This window comes from Rhinoderma darwinii, chromosome 4 (assembly GCF_050947455.1).
Source record: "Rhinoderma darwinii isolate aRhiDar2 chromosome 4, aRhiDar2.hap1, whole genome shotgun sequence".
Lineage (NCBI taxonomy): Eukaryota > Metazoa > Chordata > Amphibia > Anura > Rhinodermatidae > Rhinoderma > Rhinoderma darwinii.
In genome coordinates, this window is record NC_134690.1 from 37,085,290 (window position 1) to 37,105,728 (window position 20,439).

Genomic DNA, 20,439 nt, shown 5'->3' on the forward strand with positions numbered 1-20,439 from the left:
ATGCACCTGCCGTGCGTATTTTTCATACCGCAACATGTCCATTCCTGCAGCGGAAAGTGGACTGACGTGCTGCGTTTTTCAGAGGCGATATCACCATTTCCCATCATTTTCTGCAGCAATTCTGTTGTGTGGATAAGCCCTTAAAGCTGCAGTACCCAAAATGACTTGGGTATAATTCTACGTACTGCATTGGTCTTTGTAGCACAGCCTTGAATCCTGGTTGAGGGGATCGCGGCTTCCCCATGTCCTAGGTGTAGACTGGATCTATCTTGTTTGAAGTCGTTGCTTCGAGTCTGCATTGCGCACATCCCGCCGTGCTTTCTTTAAATATATCTTTGTATGAAGACCCGAGGGATTGACGGGATCGATTTTAAATTTTGTTCTCTCCATCAGAGCTTTGATTAACAAAAAGCAGACAGACTAAACCTTCAGTGTTCATTCCACCCGGGCTTGGTTCTCATCTGATAGGAACATGAAAGGAAATATGTTTTTTTTTTAATACGTGATTCTCAGCGGTGCATCTCCGTACTGTATGCCGCACCATATACCACCTTAATGTTTTATGGCCGTTCTATAGGGTATGTAATAATCGTTGTTCAGGTCTAACTTCTGTGACCCTTACCTATCCTGAGTACAGGCCAGCTTTACTACCGTTGATGGGGATAGCAGATTGAATATGCATGGTATCTGCTCATTGAAATGAATGGGAGTTGGGTAAGCTGCTTGGCCATTCGCTGGATTAGTATTGACGCCGCGGTTACACCTCCATGATCAGTGGTTCACAACTAATCGTATTGATGGGTCGTAAAATATTCTGCTGGGAAGCCCCTTTAAGAAATACCAGTCATGGTCTTCTCTTTGGTCTTGTTTTCCACTTATAGGGCAGGGTGGTCATGAATACTGAAGTACTTCAACATTGCAAAAATAGACCAAATAAAAACCGCTGCACAAATGTTTAATAAAAATAAATTTAAAAAAATCATCCATAATATATAGCGAGAGCAATGTGCAGTACCACCATAATGTTCTACACAAAACCGACAATCCTACATGATAAATCGGAAAGATGATTACGTGTAACGCACCGACCTCCATTATCCAAACCAATATCGTTCCCTGGAATACTAATCCGCATCAGACATTTCGCAGCAGCGAAAAGCAAAATACTGACCCAAAACCACAAGGCTTGTTTTGCAATGAATTGGTCACTGGACTGTTTATTTACGAGGTTATGGTGGGAATACACCCTGCTCTGTGCCGTGGTTTATGGGTGGGATTTTTTTTTTAACCATTTGTTCTACTGTTTATTGCAATTTAAAGGGTTGTTCCACCGGATATGCCATAAATGTCGGAAAGGTGCAGGTTCCACCTCTGGGATCCGCACCTATTCCTAGAACGACTGTTCACCCAACCTGCCTGATTAGGTGGGGAATGAATGGAGAGGTGGCATGCTCTGCCGATAGATGCGGGTCACACCTGAGATCCGCACCCATAAGACCTTTTCTAGCATATCTTGGTGATCTGATAGAAGTGTCTATGATGGCTGGCAGTACACCTTTAATAAAGGTTTTGGAGAATTTCTTTGCTCATTTTGGGATATTTTTGGTTCTGATTGGTGGGATCACCACTGAAAACTAGCATAAAGGTGTCTGGTGCTTGTTAACACTCAAAACAAACACGGGTGTAATTCCGAGGTGTGTTTTTCTTTCCCTTCTTAGCACCGCTGAGGCAGTTCTCCAGGAAATGGACAATATCAACATCCGGAGGGGTAGTAAATCTAGAGAGGTGGAGCGGCTGCGCATGTGGACAGACACTGAATTTGTGAGTCTTCTGTAATCTAGCTATATGATAAAATTCAATACCTTGGTATCCAGCAGGCCTTCGCTTTAAGAGAATAAACAAAAAAATCTGAAATGATATTTTCAGGCATGAAGCCGTCCAATAACGGTTACAGCTTTCACGGTTATGTCAGGTGGTTCTAGGAGCGCTAAACCTAGGAATGAAGAGGTAGGGGTTTCAGCTGGACGGTGGTAGAAGGATGACGTTTAGCTTTCTTGGTCTCCATTGCAGATCAGGTGAAGGGGAGGAAGGCTTCTGCTGCAGCAAGCTCCCTCCCACCCGGTGGCAAACCATTCTTGTATAGAATATTATTTTTTTTCCATAATCTTTTACTGTACAGACTAATCAGGATCATGGGAAATATCAATCTCCTCTCTGAGGCCAACCTGACCGTCTCAGATTGAGGGAAATAGGGACAGGTAGAAATTCATTTAGTCCAATCCTCCTGTTTTCTCTATAATAAGCTGCGTCAATGGTTCCTGGCAGCCGCTTCTCTCGTCCCCTCAATAAAAAGAGCATGCCCAATCAGCTGAGGTTGATCGTTGTTGGTCAAATGATTGTTTAAGTCTTATGGCCATCTGTCCAGTAATCTGGAATTAACCCTTTGTTCCTGATATGGTTTTATAAAGGTAGATTCTCATAAGCTCCTGTCCAGAAATCTGTTATGAGCTCCTCGTTTGGTATAGACTATATACTTTCTATAAAGCAGAGAAGGACATTCGTGTTTTTAGTGTACTTTTCGCCTGTATTATAGGAGAATATGGACATGTACTCCCGCGTGAAGAGAAGGAGGAAAAGCCTGAGAAGAAGTAGTTATCCAATCAAAACTCGGCACGAAGTGTCCTCGGAGGGGGAAGAGGAGGAGGAAGAAGAGGAGGAGGTTTCTGAAGGTCTCTTGCATATCTTGGTTATGGTTTAATATCCTCTTTTGGCATTTTATTTGCTGGCTTTTAAGGGTGCGTTTACATTTGTAATATTATTAAAAAATAAACTAAAAAATAAGCTATAAACCTCTCTTATAAATCCACATATCGCAGTATTTCTCTCCCATCCTCGAGTTTGTGTTCGAAAGAGTCACTAAAATTTGCGCTGGTGATTGAGTGTCGGTGCATTTTCTCTCTATTGGAAATCCTTAACCCCTTAATGACCGCCGATAAGCCTTTTTACGGCGGTCATTAGTGGGCTTTATTCTAGAGCGCCGCCATTCTACGTCGCTGCTGTAGAATAAAGTAAACCGTCAAATCTCCCTGCTCTCAGCTGCCAGAGGCAGCTGAGGGCTGGGGGTGTCCCTGCTCTGCCGGGTGAGATCGATATTAGTATCGATCTCACCCGTTTAACCCTTCAAATGCGGTGCACAATAGCGTGCACCGCATCTGAGTGGTTTTGGAGAGAGGGAGGGAGCTCCCTCTCATCTCACTGACACCCGGCGATAAAATCGCCCAGTGTCTGTGTCTCTAATGGCAGCCGGGGGCCTAATAAAGACCCCCAGGTCTGCCTGGAGCGAATGCCTGCTAGATCATGCCGCAGGCATGACCTAGCAGATGCCTGTCCGTTTTAAACGGACAGGCAGTAATACACTGCAATACAGAAGTATTGCAGTGTATTATAATAGCGATCGTAGGATAGGGAAGTCCCCTAGTGGGACTAGTAAAAAAGTTTAATAAAGTTAATAAAAAAAAAAAGTGAAACAAAAAAATGAAAAACCCACTTTTTCCCCTTACAAAATGCTTTACTATTAAAAAAAACTACAATAAAGCAAAAAAGTTACACATATTTGGTATCGCCGCGTCCGTAACGACCCCGACTATAAAGCTGTTACATTATTTAACCCGCACTGTGAACGCCGTAAAAAATAAAATAAAAAACAATGGAAAAATTGCTGTTTTCTGTTAATCCTGTCTTAAAAAAAATGTGATAAAAAGTGATCAAAAAGTCGCATCTACTCTCAAATGGTACCAATAAAAACTACAAGTCTTCCCGCAAAAAACAAGACCTTATACAGCTATGCCGACGCAAAAATAAAAAAGTTACAGCTCTTCGAATGTGACAATGGAAAAATGTAAAAAAATGGCTTGGTCATTAGGGCCCAGAATGCCAGCAGGGGGAAGGGGTTAAAGGTGTTTTCCAGCTCTTTAAATATTGATGGCCTCTCCTCATGACAGGTCTTTTAATGTTTCATAGGTGGGAGTCAAACCCTGGGGACTCCTGACGATCAGCAGGATGAAGGGGCACAGGCCCAGCCTCCCTTAGGGACCAGCCTTGTAGAATGAAAATGTATTCGGTCCCACGACTTCCAACTGCTGTAGGAGGAGCTTAGTTGTCACATGACGCCGGTGCATGCACACCTTCCAACCGACGTGAATGGAAGAAAAAACTTAAGGGCGGGGGTGTCTGACACATATTTTCCCACCCCATGGACCTCCGGAGCAGGACGAGTGGTTGCCGTGTGGCTGTCAGAAGCTGCAGGCTCTGCAATGAACAGCACCACAGTTATGTCGTCTGGTAGAGGAAGTATATAGAAGTGGCCTGTAAAGACTGGCACAGCTTGGGTGGTGCAATCTGCTTTGGGAAGAGGAAGAAGAAGAAAAAAACAAACCTGGATTTCACTGATTCAGCAGTCACTGTCCTGCTTATAATAAACCCTGGCACCCTGGTCATATACAGAGCAGCCTCTAGTCCGCTGTGGCCCCTGCTCATCACTTACGTGACAGTAGCTCCTGTATCTGTACCTTACAGGGCATGCAGGTGTCTGTTACATATGGAGGATATATGAAGACCTGCGTGTCCGGGGGTTTACGAGAAACTGTTCAGATATCACAGAACTCTGGCTACAGAATGAGCAGGAGTACTCAAGTCCTTTTACTAAATGCGGATACACCAGCAGCTTTCATCCCCTATCGGCGGTGGTTCTGGCATGTAAACCTCGGGCGATTCTCCTAGTATTCAATTCTAAATAAACTATAAACATTGGAAATCTAATATGTTCACATATTAATTCCTTTTTTTTTTTATTAGGGAGGGAATGTAATGTTTTCCTTTTTTAAAGAGAATTACATATAAAGCAATTCCATAATTAGGTGGGCTAGTGAACATATGCAGGGCACATATACAGGAAACACAATGCAGGGACATGTCAGAGGTTTTGATTGGTGGGGGGGTCTAAGCTCAGACCTAGACTTTGATAAAACGAAGCGTCAGTAGTGCTCGGGTGAGGGCTGGGCCGCTTACTTTCTGATCCGCTTTTCTCGGAGCGGTGTACTAGCTCAGTAGAAACTCTCGAGTCCGTACACCCCATACACGGTTTTCTAAGAAAAGCTGTTCAGAAACTAAGCGACACATCGCTCACTCGAGCGCTTCTGCCTCTTCATTTTAGCGATCGTGGCGGTCTCCGTACTCAGACCCCACTGAACAGAACTTCTGACATGTCACTATGACATGTTAAAGGTTTTTAGTTACCCTTTAAACCTATATGGCATAGCCATAGACTGTCTTTTAAATGTGTTATAGGTGGGGATGCAACCTCTAGGACTCCCACCTGTTAGGGGTCGGGGTACCACAGACCATCCATCACATCAGGAAAGGCCGGTCTCAGGCTGAATGGAGAGGTCTCCGTTCTTTCTGATACTCTGTTCACTTGAATGAAGGTCGTCGTGCGCACGTTCAGTATGCAGATAGAGGGCCAGAGGACTTCAGTTCTCCCGATGGGGACCCCAATTGTTGCTGTATTTCTGTTAATTATTAGTTTTCTTGGATTGTTTACTATTGAGAAACTTGTAATAAAAATACAAATATATTGTCATCTTCAGAATCACAAGAAGAAGGTGAAGATGGGGATGAAGAAGCCGAGGTAGAAGGAGAAGAAACTGATCGACCGTATAACTTAAGGCAAAGGAAAACGGTGGATCGGTACCAAGCTCCTCCTATCGGTAGGTCATGTGTTCACACAGTAAACGGTCAGCGAGTGCAGTGACTCTTTGAAGGCTAGGACTATACAGAAACATGGCCGTCATTTTTGCTATGGTACCAAGGTTGCTTGACACTTCATGTCATTTCTCAGTCTTGCCTTAATAGAATCAAAAATTTGTTGTTTCAACGGACCGTGTGAAGGGTCTGTGGGAAAATAGGACATGTCCTATCTTTTTGCGCATCACGCATCACTCCATAAACTCTCAACTATGGGATATGTGTGACATTGCGTCCCGCAGCGCTGAGCACGGATGCACCTCGGACATGAAAAATTGCAATTTTTCACGTCCGAGATGCGCAGCGTTCGTGTAAATCAGGCCTTAGTGTTACCATTTCTCTTGTCAATTTGGAGTGTCGCGACGTGCTGATACTGTCCTATCGGTGCTGACCATGTCAAAGTCTAGGGTCCTATCCTATTGACCAGGAATGGTGACGCCCTTTTGTCAGTTTATTCATACATTGCCAGGAGGAATAACAGAGGAGCAGTACTATGCAGAGTTCTAAGAAAAGCTGCTCCAGAATTGTAGTAAATACTTGCACTCCCCATAAATCAGCAGTCACGCCAGGAGAGCTGACAGGTCCTCTTTTTAATTTGTAGGCAATACTGAAAAAATGGCTACTTACGATGTAGCCGCAGTCTTGGCGTCACTTGTACATGAGCAGCATTCACTTTATAAAGATTTCCTATGTGTCTTTTTAGAGCCAGCACATCAAAAGAAACGACAAAGCACTTTGTTTGATACCCACCGATCTCCTGCAAGAAGAAGCCATATCCGGTATGTACAACATTGCAGAATTATACACACGCTCATCTTTTTTTTTTTTTTTTTTTTAATGCTATGCTGTTTTTTTTGTTTTTTTTTTTGTTGTTTTTTTTAAAGTTGAAACTCATTCTATTATTATTATAGTTTGACATAATTCATTCAGAATTGCAATATTGAAGTCGGTACATTAGCAAATGGCTGAAAGGGTTATTGTGACGAGATATTATATTAGAGTGGGTCCACCGCGCCGTTCGCTAGAATGGATGACTGCCCGCTTACGGCCCCCCCCCCCCCCCCTCAGAATTGTCTCGGTGTGGCATTTTTGTATAGGAGTTCGAAGAATAGCCAAACCCTCTAGGAAGCCGTTGAGCTTTTAGTGATTGGTGTGGGGGGTTCCAGTGGTCAGGCCCCCACTGATTGAACATCACTAAGGTCTCATTTACACAACCATATTTTTGCGGACCCATTCTTTTCTGTGACCCCATGCACACGGCCGTGATTTACACGGATCTGTGTGGGGGCCGCAATTGCGGATTGCAAGAACTCGGGACAAGTTTATTTTACGATCCGCAATTGCCAATACCGATCACCAATACTGGTGAATTGTAGATCTGCGAGTCCGGATGACACACTGTTGCACAACAAGGTTTTTTTTGTTTTTTTTGTGGTCCGATCGACTGCCTATGGTCTATTTGCGGACTGCAAATCAATGCGGTTGTGTGCATGAGGCCTAATTCCGTGGATAGGTGATAAATATTATCCGCTGGAAAATTCCTTAAAGTGTAGCTCCAGTTTGACGTTTATTTACTAGTGAATTGCAGTTCAGTAACATAACAAGTCGATAGCCTAATCTTTAACCCCTTCCCGCTCCTGGACGTACTATTAGGTCATGGTAACTGCATCGTTCGCGCTCCATGACCTAGTAGTACGTCACGGGAGGAAAGGCCATTTCGGCCGTCGTCCCGACACATACAGGAGCTGTGACAGATGCTGTCTCATACAGCAGTGGCCGCAGCACCTTCAACGGGGACAGATTGCGTTGTCCCGCCTGATTAACCCCTTAGAAGCTGTATTCAATAGCGATCGTGGCTTCTTAGGGGTTAAACCACCATGGACGGCCCGCTACATTATAGCAGGCGGCGATGGCTGCTATGGCAACTGGAGGCCTAATAATGGCGTCCGGCTATGCCATCTATGGAAGCCTAGTGGGTCCTGACTAAGTCAGGAACCACTATGCTTGCTGTCACTCTAATATACTGCACAACGCATGCAGATTTTTACCCTCTTTACGCAATCGATGAAAGTTTCTATTGAATGACTGCAAGCAGAAATCTTGAGTCATGGATTTTTTATTTTTAGATTTTATGTAAGTGGGTGTTGAAAGACCAAGCACGGCCTTAATTTTCCCAATTATCCAACAGACCCAAATGTTCCAACATCACTTGTCACATGAATTTTAGTTTACGTACGTTTTATTGTAAGTCTGTTTCTAATACTTTATATAAGTTTGTAAAGGAGCCTCCCCCTCCCCTGTGTTTTGTAGACGAAAGAAGCATGCGATTCACAGTAGTGACACCACGTCCTCTTCAGATGAAGAACGGTTTGAAAGAAGAAAGTCCAAGAGTATGGCCAAAGCGAGGAATAGGTACTCCGCATATACTGAGCTCCTTGTTACATGGGGTGTGGGATGGCACCTGGTCTTACGTTCACTGGTTTCTCCTTTAGGCCTAATTCACACGAGCGTGTCTGTATTTCGGCCGCATTTCCCGGACCGGACACACTGCAGGGAGTCGGGCTCCGAGCATCATCGTTATCTATGACGCTAGGTGTCACTACCTCTCCGTGGAACTACTGTCACGTACTGAAAAAAATTATTACAGTACGGGACAGTTGTCCGGCAGGGACTCCTAGCGTCCTAGATAACTATGATGCTATGAGCCCGGCTCCCTGCAGTGTATCCGGTCCAGGAAATGCGGCCGAAATACGGACTGTATATCACGGACCAAACACTGTATTCAGTACTCTGCATGTGAATGTGAGTTTAGCGAACTCCATTCACAAGCAGTGTAAAAAATCCACTGCGGTTTCTTTGCTTACTGTGGATTTCCAGCTCTGCAGAATGCCCTGTGTTGCAGATTTTACTCTTTGTAATGCAAAAAGTAACATTCATGGTCAAATCAACAGCAAAATGCAAGTTTTTTATTTTATTTATGGATTCCATATGAAGGAAGCTCCATATGAAAAAGGAGGCACAATTTGGGCCCATAGCATGCTACTGGTGCCGTATTAAGTTTCAGTACACAACGGATCTATAATACGCCGATTGCTGGGTTCAGACTTTTATTTAAGTCCCTTTCACTTTTTTCGCTCCTGCCAGATCTTGCATTGGAAGCCGAGAGACGCAGGTTTCACTCTGGTCAGTTCAATTGCCTTGGCAATTGTGTGATTCCCACCTGCAGACGGACTGCTCGTGTGTTCTGCAGCTTCACCATCTATGTCCAATGAAAAGACGTGCAGGCGTGTAAAAATGAAGGACACTTTAAAGCTGTTGCCTGGAACATTTTAAAGACTGTTAGCAAGCAGTGGATGTGATAAGAGAAGTATTTCTCACCTGGTAAATTGCCTGCCACTCCAGCCCCGTCGTTCTGGTGGTCCAGCTGGTCTCTGCTGCTGTCCAGCAGTGGTGACGTTCCGGCTATCAGCACGTGACCGCTGCAGCCAATCACTGTCCTCGGTGGTCACGTGCGTGTAGTCGTAACATAGGGGCATGCGATTTACCAGCTGGGTAATTATTTTGTTTTTATCACAGTGTGTGTGTTCCTGGCCTTGCAGTTTTTTTGCACAAAGCCAGAAGTGGATCCAAAAGGAAGGAAAGGTATAAAGAAAAGACTGCTGCATCTCCTTTCTTTTGTTATCCTGGCCCAAGTGTCCTGAACAACCTCTTTTTAAAGGCTATGTTTATCAGTGTGTTAGGTGCAACTTTTGAATTACTTTTCTTTTATTTAAAATTCTTTACTTTTTGAGATACAGCTGCTTTGTACCCTGTATACAGAGCTAGGGATACATCGAAACTCCGATACTGTTCCGATGCCGTGCACCCTCAAACGGTTCGATACCGTTATTTCATGTATTTCGATACTAAGCTGTGCGGCCGCACAGCTTAGCATTGTAACACAACACATGAATGTATGAGAGCGGGGCTGCGGATGTGTGGTACAGCCATTGCCCCGCTCCTGAGCCCTGACAAGTGCATGCGGTCATCACGAGGTAATGTGACCAGCGTGGCACTGAAGACCGAACATGGTGGGCACACTGCAAAACACCCACTTGTTCTCTGTCTTCAGTGCCTGCGCTCATTAGTGCAGCAAACACGTGGAATAGGTGAGTGCTGCTGCCGAAATCTCAGCCGGTCAGGCCTGTTGGCCACTGTAATGAGGTAATATACAATACGTGAAAAACGGGAATAGGTACGGCGCTGCTACTCAATAATGATACAGTTGCTGTAAATGATGTTTATTAATCAAGGCTACGCGTTTCAATGCCGCACCGGCATCTTCCTCAGGCCATATGAATTGCAGTCTAAACAGCAGTGCTTTAAATGCACCACGCGGGAAAAAAACCCGCCAATGTGATCAGGGTCAGAGTGCACCAATGACGTAATCACTAGAGGAAATTATACATGAGAATACAGAAACACACATATGTACATAATAACCAGCATCATTACTTAAAAAAGGAAAAGAAAAGTCAGAAAAAACATAAAATATCAAATCGTAACATTTAAAAACATTCAAACACCTTCAATTGTATGTTGACCGGCCAGTAAAACACGAGTCCAAACCCAAACATTCATCTGGTCAGTGACAGACGGTCCTGCATGTCTCAGATTACAGGTGAATCCTGCGTGTCAATCAAATCTACGTAAAGAACTTAGATGAACCATGGCAGTACTTGTGATACCCTGTGACCTCAGAAAGTTCTTCCTTTTGTTCCCCTCTTTTTAAATCCCTTTCGGAGGGCTGTATTGGGCATAATTATACCCCTTCGTATGACACCATTAAGGTAACACACTGTCCTTTTGAATCCCATAAAGGGATATTCCAGCTTGCAACATTTTTCACCTATCCACTGGATAGCTCGGCAATCGGTGGGGGGGTCCCTGTGGGTCAGACCCTCACCGATCTTCCATTTTTCACCTATCCGTAGGTGAAATGTTTCAGGCTGGAATACCCCATTAAAATAGGCGACAAATGCAGTAGAATATAACAAATGTTTACGTTCATTCGGCACCATTCACATGCTGCTGACCATGCAGGTCTCCGCTGCAACTTGCCATGATGACAGGACGATGTTTATATATGGGCATATTATCCCTATGGATGGCATGTCAATATTGCAGCCAGTGAATAGCTGACCGTCACGTGTCCATGTATAAAAGATGTAGCTGGTGACCCGATATCCCCCCTGTCAGTGACAGCCTCTCGTGGCAGTTCTGCTCTACACGACTCTGTACATCAATACATCTTCAATTTCAGAATTGTAGTTTCTTGTGCTGCCGTGTACATTACTAAATTGGAGGATATTCTGCCATCCGTCTCCAATAAAAACCAAGACGTCTATTAAAATCAGGATTTTTTTTTTTGGTGGCTCTTTAAAAAGATCTGACAAATCTGCATTTGTTTCCTGATAATGTTTTATTTTCAGAGCAGTCACATTGACGTCTTCTTTGCTCTTTGTATCACAGGTGTCTACCCATGAACCTTAGACCCGAGGATCTAGCCAGCGGCATCCTGCGAGAACGGGTAAAAGTTGGTGCTAGTTTGGCTGATGTAGACCCAATGAACCTAGATCGATCGGTGAGTGTTTGAAGCTCAAAACTCTACACATTGTATACATCGTCCAGCTATTCCATTATAAACACCTGCTTGGTATTGTGTAGATCCCTCTCTTGCTGCCATGTTCTGACCCAGTCATCTATATGTCACAATTTGACCTTTGTCAAAGCTTCTTGCCCATTTTTCCTGCTTTAAACCCAAACTTCAGGAACTGACTGTTCACATTGTAAGGCGATACCCCATGTTGTTCAATTCACCTGTCAGTGGTTTTAGACTGTGTTCACACGTTGCCGTCAAAACACGTTTTCTGATACGATTTTGCAACAACAAAAAAAAAAAATGCCATGATGTGCGAATAATTAAATGTTGGTAGTGAACGGTATACATGAGTAGAAGTCTAGTTAAGGTTGTCGCTACACATTTCAGCTCAATCGGCGATAATTGGCGTGCGGCAAAAACCGCATGCGGATTACCCGGCAAGTACAAATGAATGTGGTTTATGTGTATTTTACCGAAACCACAGTAAGCTACGTGCGACCGAATCATGCGCAGACGTTTCAATTGTTTTTTTGTTTTATGTAAATACATTTCAATTCTTGTAGAAATTAAGAGTTCTCCAACTTTCTAATTTACTGTTTTTTGTTTTTTAATTCCTTATTTTCAAGATCTTATATTTTACATTCACTGGCTGCAAAAGTACATGGATATTCCTGCTTTCAGGCTGAGAGGTGGTATTGCTCTCCAGTCTAGACGGCGCTCTGTGAGATAAATACATTATGCCTGGTTCAAATTGCGTTTTATCCCTACGTGTCCTTTTAGCCTTTGGTGCGTGCGTGTGTAAAGAATGGAGTATAGTAGACCACTACTCTATTCTATCATGAGGGATCCTGCAAAATAAAAAAAAAAGTGCCATCCGTTAACGACATACGTTAAATGTGGACCTTGGGGAGCTACCCTGGGGTCCCTGTGCAGAACATCCGGTAGTGCTTGGCCCAGGGATTCTATCCTTCGGAGAGCCCTGATGTCACTGTCTGTATATGGACAGTGAGCCTATGACTTTCAACTCCGGAGTCCCCGGCCAGAGCATCAGGGACTCCGGGAGTGGAGAAGCCTTTGACGTAACTGTCCATATATGAACTGTGACGTTGGGGACTCTAGAAGCGGAATTTCCGGCCACAGCATTGTAAACGTCTGATTACAGCATCTTAAAGCTCCTAATGTTACTGTCAATATATGGACAGTGATGTCAAGGGCTTCCCAAGGCCTGGAGTCCCCGGCCATAGCGCTTCCTACATTGTAGCTCCTGACATCACTGTCCATATATGGACCGTTGCGTCAGGAGCTGCTCCGTGCACATCGCTTTAAAGAGAACCTTTCACCTGCCCGTACACGTGCAGCTGAGCGATCTCTTCGTTCTGACATTGTCCAATCCGCTACGGACAGTGTCTCGCGGGACGGAATACAGCGCAAGCCACCCTGACAGTCCATAGCTGATTGGACAGTGTCAGAGTGAACACATCACGCTCCCTTGTCATTTAGTTAGAGAGAAACTCCCCATTGACAGTTCAGGGGCTTATTTACATATCGTGCGCCAATTATAACAGCACCGATATGTAAATAACAGAGGGAGATAGGAAAACAATGTAAAGTGAGACAGTGTTTGTGAAGCCCGGCCTATTACATGCTGCATGTGTATGGGGAGGTGAAAGGTTCTTTAAGTAGCGCTTTGCCCGGGGACTGCGGACGACGTATCTCTACATAAACCATGGGATATGTCGCGACCTTCTGATGTAAGGAAAAAAAGAAGTGAAGTGAACCAGGCTTTTCTGTATTTTGCTGCAATGTATCAGTTTGTAGTCCAGGCTTTTTAGCTCACAGAGCAGACTGGAGCTGTCCAGATAAATAGCTGCACATGTAATACATGACTAGCAGCCATGTAATACTACAAATCCTCTGCATTAGCCACTGCATTGGGAAATGTCTTACTAGAGAAGGCTTTCCCTGGCAAAATCAGAGCTGATCGCCGTGATGGCTGCAATACAAATGTAATAGTCGGAGACAACAACTTCACAACATGGTAAAAATTAAAGGTTTTTTTTTCCAAATAAGACCTTTGTGATATGCCATAAATGTCTCATAGTGGGGCATCTGGCTCCAGGCACAATGGGTGGGCAGGTGAAGGTTGCAGACGTGGCCTCGACTGCTGAAGTGGTGGTCAAGGGACCCCTATTCTGTCAATAGGAGGGGTCCCATATGCCATAACAGTATATTTTCACACAACGTGGACAAATAGCGGTTTATTGTCACTTACTATAAAATAAAGACATAATTTGCTGCGTTGGGTGAATGGGTAATGTTTTTTAGTAATCCTCCCCCCTTTACCAAAAAGTTGAGGACTTTCTCGAGACTTTGTTAATAACGTTACTATTGTAGTGTGTAACGGCAGAAATCCACATGGAAAAATCCTTCTCCGTCCTCCGCTAGGCATAATACAGCGTGTCCGTTTTTCCTGGACTTCGTCACACACCGTGTTGATCTATACTTGTATTCTGCTCTTCATCTTTCAGGTCCGCTTTGACAGTGTGGGAGGTCTCAGTCAGCACATTTACGCGTTGAAAGAAATGGTTGTCTTTCCCCTTTTGTATCCGGAAATCTTTGAGAAGTTTAAAATACAACCTCCTAGGTAAGTGCCGGCTGTCACTCCGGATATAGATGACGCAGAAATCCTCTGCCTTATCATACAATTCTTCTTTTTTTTTTTCTTTTACGATCCACAGGATGTCATCCATATATGATTGGTGGGGGTCCGATACCCGGTCCCCACACCGACCAGCTGCCTCCAGGCCCTGAAGCTATCCAGGGGTCCATGCCAGAATAAGAAGGCTCTGACCATTGTATAGCAGCTGTTCTGGTTTACTGCTGCTCTGCTCCTAGTCACTTGTCGGACCCCCACCAATCATATACTGATGACCTATCCTGTGAATAGGTCATCAGTATTAAAAAACAGCCCCCAACCTGGACAACCTTTTAAAGGCTATGTAAATCTTTGAAGTAATTTTTCTTTTTTAATCTCTGTAAAGTATGTTTTGTTGTCCTAAATTTTTTTTTCCTAATATACATTTATTAAAAATATTAACTTCAGTGCTGCAGCTGCTGTGCAATACATAGAGGCTGATTGACGTCACTGTACGCTGTTTGTCTGTGCTGGACTGACTGCTCGGCTGTCAGCGGCTCTTGGGGTTATATTGTGTGTCAGAGGCATATATGAGCTGCTGTCGGTCCAGCTGACTGACAGAAGCTGCATAGCGCCGCTGTATGCCGAATCAATGTATAGTGGAAACATACAAGCGGCAGTACTAAAATAATGACCATTTTTTTTTTAATACATTTATATGAAGTTTAGGTTGATTAAACAACATATACATGAAAAATTGCTTCAAACATTTGGATAATCTTTACGTCTTACCAATGATTCCGGATCAAAATTTGTATTTTCACGTATAAAAACATCTGTCTGAGGCACTCCAAAATACGGGTGGCAAATACTTGTGAAATAATACACATTGCGTAATGTCCGCTCCATCTGTTGTGTGGTAATACTTGAGGAAGGCTTCCCCTATTTTACTCCTCCTTTAGAGAAAGGTGTGCGTGCGTGCGTGTGTGTCCTATATTGTAATTGCATTCACAATTCTGCAGGCTTCAGAGCTGGTCGCTCCCAGGATTCCCTGCTTGTTCAGTGTCTGTGCAGCTCTTAATCTGGTGATTTGCATATTGGGAAGTGCATTCGGTATCTTAGCTGCTATTCAGTAATCTGATGTTTGAAAAACGAACTTACCCGCTATATTATAGGAAGTTGTAAGGGGTTTGTCTGATGACCAGACTACTGACTGTTTCTAGTGGCAACAAGCAGATTTGTGAATGACGCGGTTTGCAGGCGGATTTTCATTTCTGAGCGTTTGAGTTTTATGCTCTGATATATGCCTGAAAATAAGTCTTCTGAACATGCCGAAATAAGTCCAGCTTCGATAGCTATACAAAGACCCAAAATGGTTGTTGTAGGTGCAGATATTGCAAAAAAATTTTCAAAAAGAGGTTCTGCAGCAGCTGGAGAAAGTATTGTAAGGCATAATGTACCCCTACTGTAAACTTCTAGGATTGGAAGTTGCCTCAAGTCCAGGTTCTTCTACATAACAGACTTACAGTAAGGTTCACCGTTCCATATATCAGGTGATCTTCAACCTACAACTCCCAGCATTCTCTCAGTAGCTGGATGGAGGTTGGAGACCACTATTATTGCTGTTTCGCCATACTGATTTTTTTTTTACTTTTCCCCAGGCTTGTTTGCTGATAATGCGCCTAGGGATGCACGATGCATCAAAACTTTGATACTGTTTCGATACCGTGCACCCTGAAATATTTAGATACCGCTATTTCGATACTAAGCTGTGCGCCCGCTGTCACTGAAGACAGAACATGGTGGACGCACACTGAACATGGGGTATTTTTCAGTCTTCAGTGCCTGCGCCGCCGCTCATTAGTGCAGCGCCGGCTGCATCACTTTATGCTGACCGTGCGCGCGCACTTGTTGTCAGGAGCGGGGCAATGACTGTATTACACAGTGAGATCAGAGCAACCTCTCATCGTTTTTCCCCTGAATGCTGCGATCAAAGCTGACCACAGCATTCTGGGGTAAATGAGAAGAGGGGTGCCCTTTGGATCACGTCACGGGGAATCCCTGTGAAGCGATGGAGGGACATACCATATATGGGCAGACAGCCAGGGTCCATTGATGAACGTTCTCCCTAGGATTCTTTACCTACTACAGGCCCTGCCCATTTATATCCCTCGGTCCTTCTTCAGGGCACTTGCCTCCCTCTTCTCCAAATTTGTGTGGAATAATAAAACAGCCAGAATCTCAGTCATTGCTCTATAGACCCAAACGACAGGGGTGAATTGGATTACCTGATATCTATGCATACTGTAGGGCTACCCACCTCACTAGGATTGGCATCGTAATGCTGATACCAAACTTTGGGTTATATTGGAATCACACTTCTGCTCCTCACCTCTCCACATATTGCCCTGGCTTCCCAATTCTTCTTTGCCCTCTCCATCTCAACCTACCGTTTCCACTATCTCGTCAATAATCAGAAACTCTACTGGGTCCCAACTTCTACCCCGTCCTTCCCCGTTACTCCCGATATTGGGTCATCCTTCCTTCACACCGAGCCTGTCGGACCCTGTTTTTCAGAGATGGGCGTCTTTTGGACGATATCGGGCCATCCATTTTTTGGCAGGGGAATCTTGGCCCACCTTGGAAGCTCTCACTTCCACCCTGGACCCTTGTCTTTTGGGATTCTGGAAGGCAAACAAACTCCATCATTTCCTTGTCTCCCTTCCACCCCCGCCGCCCTGTCCCATACCGTCACCCAATTGGAAACCCTTTGATCGGGAACGGGTCCGGTGCGACATGCCCTTTCCGCTATCTATGCAATGTTGGGCTCCCCTTTGACGCAGCTACTGCCTCATTTTGTGGACAAGTGGGAGCGGGATTTGAATTTATCTCTTTCCGACTCCCAATTGACCAGGATTTATGATTTATCTCATGGATCGTCAATTTCTAGTCGTATCCAAGAGGCAGGATATAAACTTTTATCTCGATGGTACTATGCTCCGTGTTCTGTTCCCCAATGTCTCTTCTCTTTGCTGGCGCTGCAGGTCTACTGAAGGGACCCTTCTCCATACCTTCTGGGATAGTTCAGTGTTGTCTCATTTCTGGCAGGAAGTTTGGAGAATAACCTCCTCTTTCTCTGACCACACCATACCATACCTTTTACTCCGGCCTCTTTTCTGCTTCATCTCAGCGACATTCCTTTTCCAATATACAAAAAGTCTACTCTTCGACACTTAGTTACCAGTTCTCGAGCTTTTATACCTGTTCTGTGGAAAAGTAAGGAACCTCCCTCTCCCAGACTCTGATTTCATAAAATAGAGGAAATTAAGCGCATGGAAGACCTTACATCTCAGTTGACTAACAGACCTGGCAGCTTCTCCAAGACTTAGTCCAATTGGATTGACTATCAGGACTCTCCAGAATATCGGACCATCATGGCCAGCTGAAATTTCAGACTGTTTTTAATTGTTTTCTTTCTCTCCCCTGTCCTTAACCCCTTAAAGGCATGGTGTTGCCAGAAAAACATGTTTTTTTTTTAAAAATTAAACATTTAGTGTGTGGGTGATTAAACATGGTTCAAATTTTTTTTATTTTTTTCACGAGTCAGGAAATAGTCAGGAAATATTATAAATTAATTCTAATTTATAATACTACCCATTTTTGGTCACTAGATGGAGCTAGTTCCCAAAATTGCAGCATTGCAACATTGGGTTAAAAGCTCTCGCTCTAGTGAGCTCTCAGCATCCCCCCCTCCTTTATCCTGGCTAGTGCCGGGATAAACGAGGGGTTTGAAAGGTTTAACCTCCTACACTGTGTGTCGCCATTTTTTGAGGTAACCCACAGTGTAGTAGGTTTACATACAGTAGTAAACACACACAAACACTAACATACATTGAAATCTCTTACCTGCTCCTGCCGCCGCGGCTCCCTCCGGCCCGTCCGCTCCCTTTGCTGCCGCTGTTCCATGTGCACAAGTCCGGAAGCCGCGACCGGAAGTAGTAATATTACTGTCCGGCCGCGACTTCCGGTCCACAGGAAAATGGCGCCGGACGGCGCCAATTTCGAATAGGACTGTGTGGGAGCGGCGCATGCGCAGTTCCCACACAGACGCCGTACACGGCAGTCAATGGGACGGGAGCCGTTCGCAGTCCCTATGGGACTGTGGCTGCCGTACTCCATGTCTGTGTGTGTCGTTAATCGACACACACAGAAATGGAACAAAAAATGGCAGCCCCCATAGGGAAGAAAAAGTGTAAAAATAAGAAAAAGTTAAACACAAACACACAAATGAATAAAAAGTTTTTATTAAAGCACTAACATCTTTAACATATAAAAAAAATTATTTGCCATGACGCTGTTCCTTTAAGGACGCAGCCTAGTTTTGGCCTTAAGGCTCAGAGCCCATTTTTCAAATCTGACATATTTCACTTTATGTGGTAATAACGTCGGAATGCTTAAACCTATCCAAGCGATTCTGAGATTGTTTTCTCGTGACACATTGGGCTTCATGTTCGTAGTAAAATTTGGTCGATATATTCAGTGTTTAGTGGTGAAAAATTGCAAAATTTAGAGAAAATTTCGAAAAAATTGCATTTTTCAGAATTTAAATGCATCTGCTTGTAAAACAGACGGTTATACCACCCAAAATAGTTACTAGTTCACATTTCCCATATGTCTACTTTAGATTGGCATCGTTTTTTGAACATTTTTATTTTTCTTGGACGTTACAAGGCTTAGAACATAAGCAGCAATTTCTCATATTTTTTTAAAAATTTCAAAAGCCTTTTTTTTAAGGTACCTCTTGAGTTCTGAAGTGGCTTTGTGGGGCCTATGTATTAGAAACCCTGATAAAACACCCCATTTTAAAAACTAGACCCCTCAAAGTATTCAAAACAGCAGTTAGAAAGTTTTTTAACCCTTCAGGCATTTCACAGGAATTAAAGCAAAGTGGAGGTGAAATGTGCAAATTTCATTTTTCTTGCTGAATTTCAATTTTATTCAATTTTTTTTCTGTAACAAAGAAGGTTTTACCAGAGAAACACTACTAAATATGTATTGTCCAGATTCTGCAGTTTTTAGAAATGTCCCACATGTGGCCCTACTGCGCTCGTGGACTAAAACACAAGCCCTAGAAGCAAAGAAGCACCTAGTGCATTCTGAGGCCTCTTTTTTATTAGAATATATTTTAGGCAGCATGCCAGGTTTGAAGAGGTGTTGAGGTGTCAAAACAGTAGGAATCCCCCAATAGTGACCCCATTTTGGAAACTACACCCCTCAAGGAATTCATTTATGGTTGTTGTTACCATTTTGACCGCAGTTTTTTCACAGCACGTATTTGAATTGGGCTCTGAAATGAAAAAAATGTCATTTTTTCAAATAAAATGTCATTTGTGATCAAAATTTCTTATTTTCACAGGGAACAAAATACCCCATTTTGTTGCCCAATTTGTCCTTAGTGTGGCAATACCCCATTTGTGGGAATAAACTGCCGTTTGGGCCCATGGGAGGCCTCAGAAGGAAAGGAGCGCTATATGTTTGTTGGAGTCCAGATTTTGTTGGATTGGTTTTCGGGTGCCATGTCGCATTTGCAGAGCCTCAGAGGTATCAAAGCAATGGAAACCCACCAAAAGTGACCCCATTTTGGAAACTACACCCCTCAAGGAATTCATTTATGGGTAATGTGACCATTTAGACTCCATAGTTTCTTCACAGAACTTATTTGAATTGGGCTGGGAATTAAAAAAAAATATATATTTTTTCCAATAATATGTCATTTTAGCTCAAAAATTCTTATTTTCACAAGAAATAAAATACTCCATTTTGTTGCCCAATTTGTCCTGAGTGCGGCAATACCCCATTTGTGGTGATAAACTGCCGTTTGGGCGCATGGGAGGGCTCAGAAGGGAAGGAGCGCTGTGTGTTCTTTGGAGTCCAGATTTTGCTGGATTGGTTTTCGGGTGCCATGTCGCATTTGCAGAGCCCCAGAGGTATCAAATCAATAGAAACCAATCACAAATGACCCCATTTTGGAAACTACACCCCTCAAGGAATTCATTTATGGGTGTTGTGACTATTTTGACCCCATAGTTTTTTCACTGAATTAATTTGAATTGGGCTGGGAATGAAAACAATTATTTTTTTCAAATAATATGTAGTTTTGGCTGAAAATTTCTTATTTTCACAAGAAACAAAATACCCCATTCTGTTGCGCAATTTGTTCTGAGTGCCGCAATACCCCATTTGTTGTGATAAACTGCCGTTTGGGCCCATGGGAGGGCTCAGAAGGAAAGGACCACCATTTGGCCTACTGGGGATTTTCTAGTGCGAAGTCATGTATGCAGAAGCACCTGAGGTACCAGTA

At 43.7% G+C, this 20,439-nt stretch overlaps 1 protein-coding gene across 3 annotated transcripts in view; it reads left to right on the plus strand.

Moving 5' to 3' along the window:
- ATAD2B (ATPase family AAA domain containing 2B) overlaps nt 1–20,439 on the plus strand; it is a 117,350-nt gene that overhangs the window by 24,672 nt on the left and 72,239 nt on the right. For 2 of the 3 annotated variants that reach the window (XM_075861032.1, XM_075861034.1), the window contains exons 5-11: nt 1,719–1,821; nt 2,594–2,729; nt 5,646–5,765; nt 6,506–6,581; nt 8,113–8,214; nt 11,314–11,425; nt 13,972–14,087. In XM_075861032.1, coding sequence (XP_075717147.1) covers nt 1,719–1,821; nt 2,594–2,729; nt 5,646–5,765; nt 6,506–6,581; nt 8,113–8,214; nt 11,314–11,425; nt 13,972–14,087 — 765 coding nt within the window. Of the gene's footprint in view, nt 1–1,718; nt 1,822–2,593; nt 2,730–4,172; nt 4,329–5,645; nt 5,766–6,505; nt 6,582–8,112; nt 8,215–11,313; nt 11,426–13,971; nt 14,088–20,439 lie in introns of those variants that run through there. The other variant, XM_075861035.1, reaches the window with a different exon arrangement.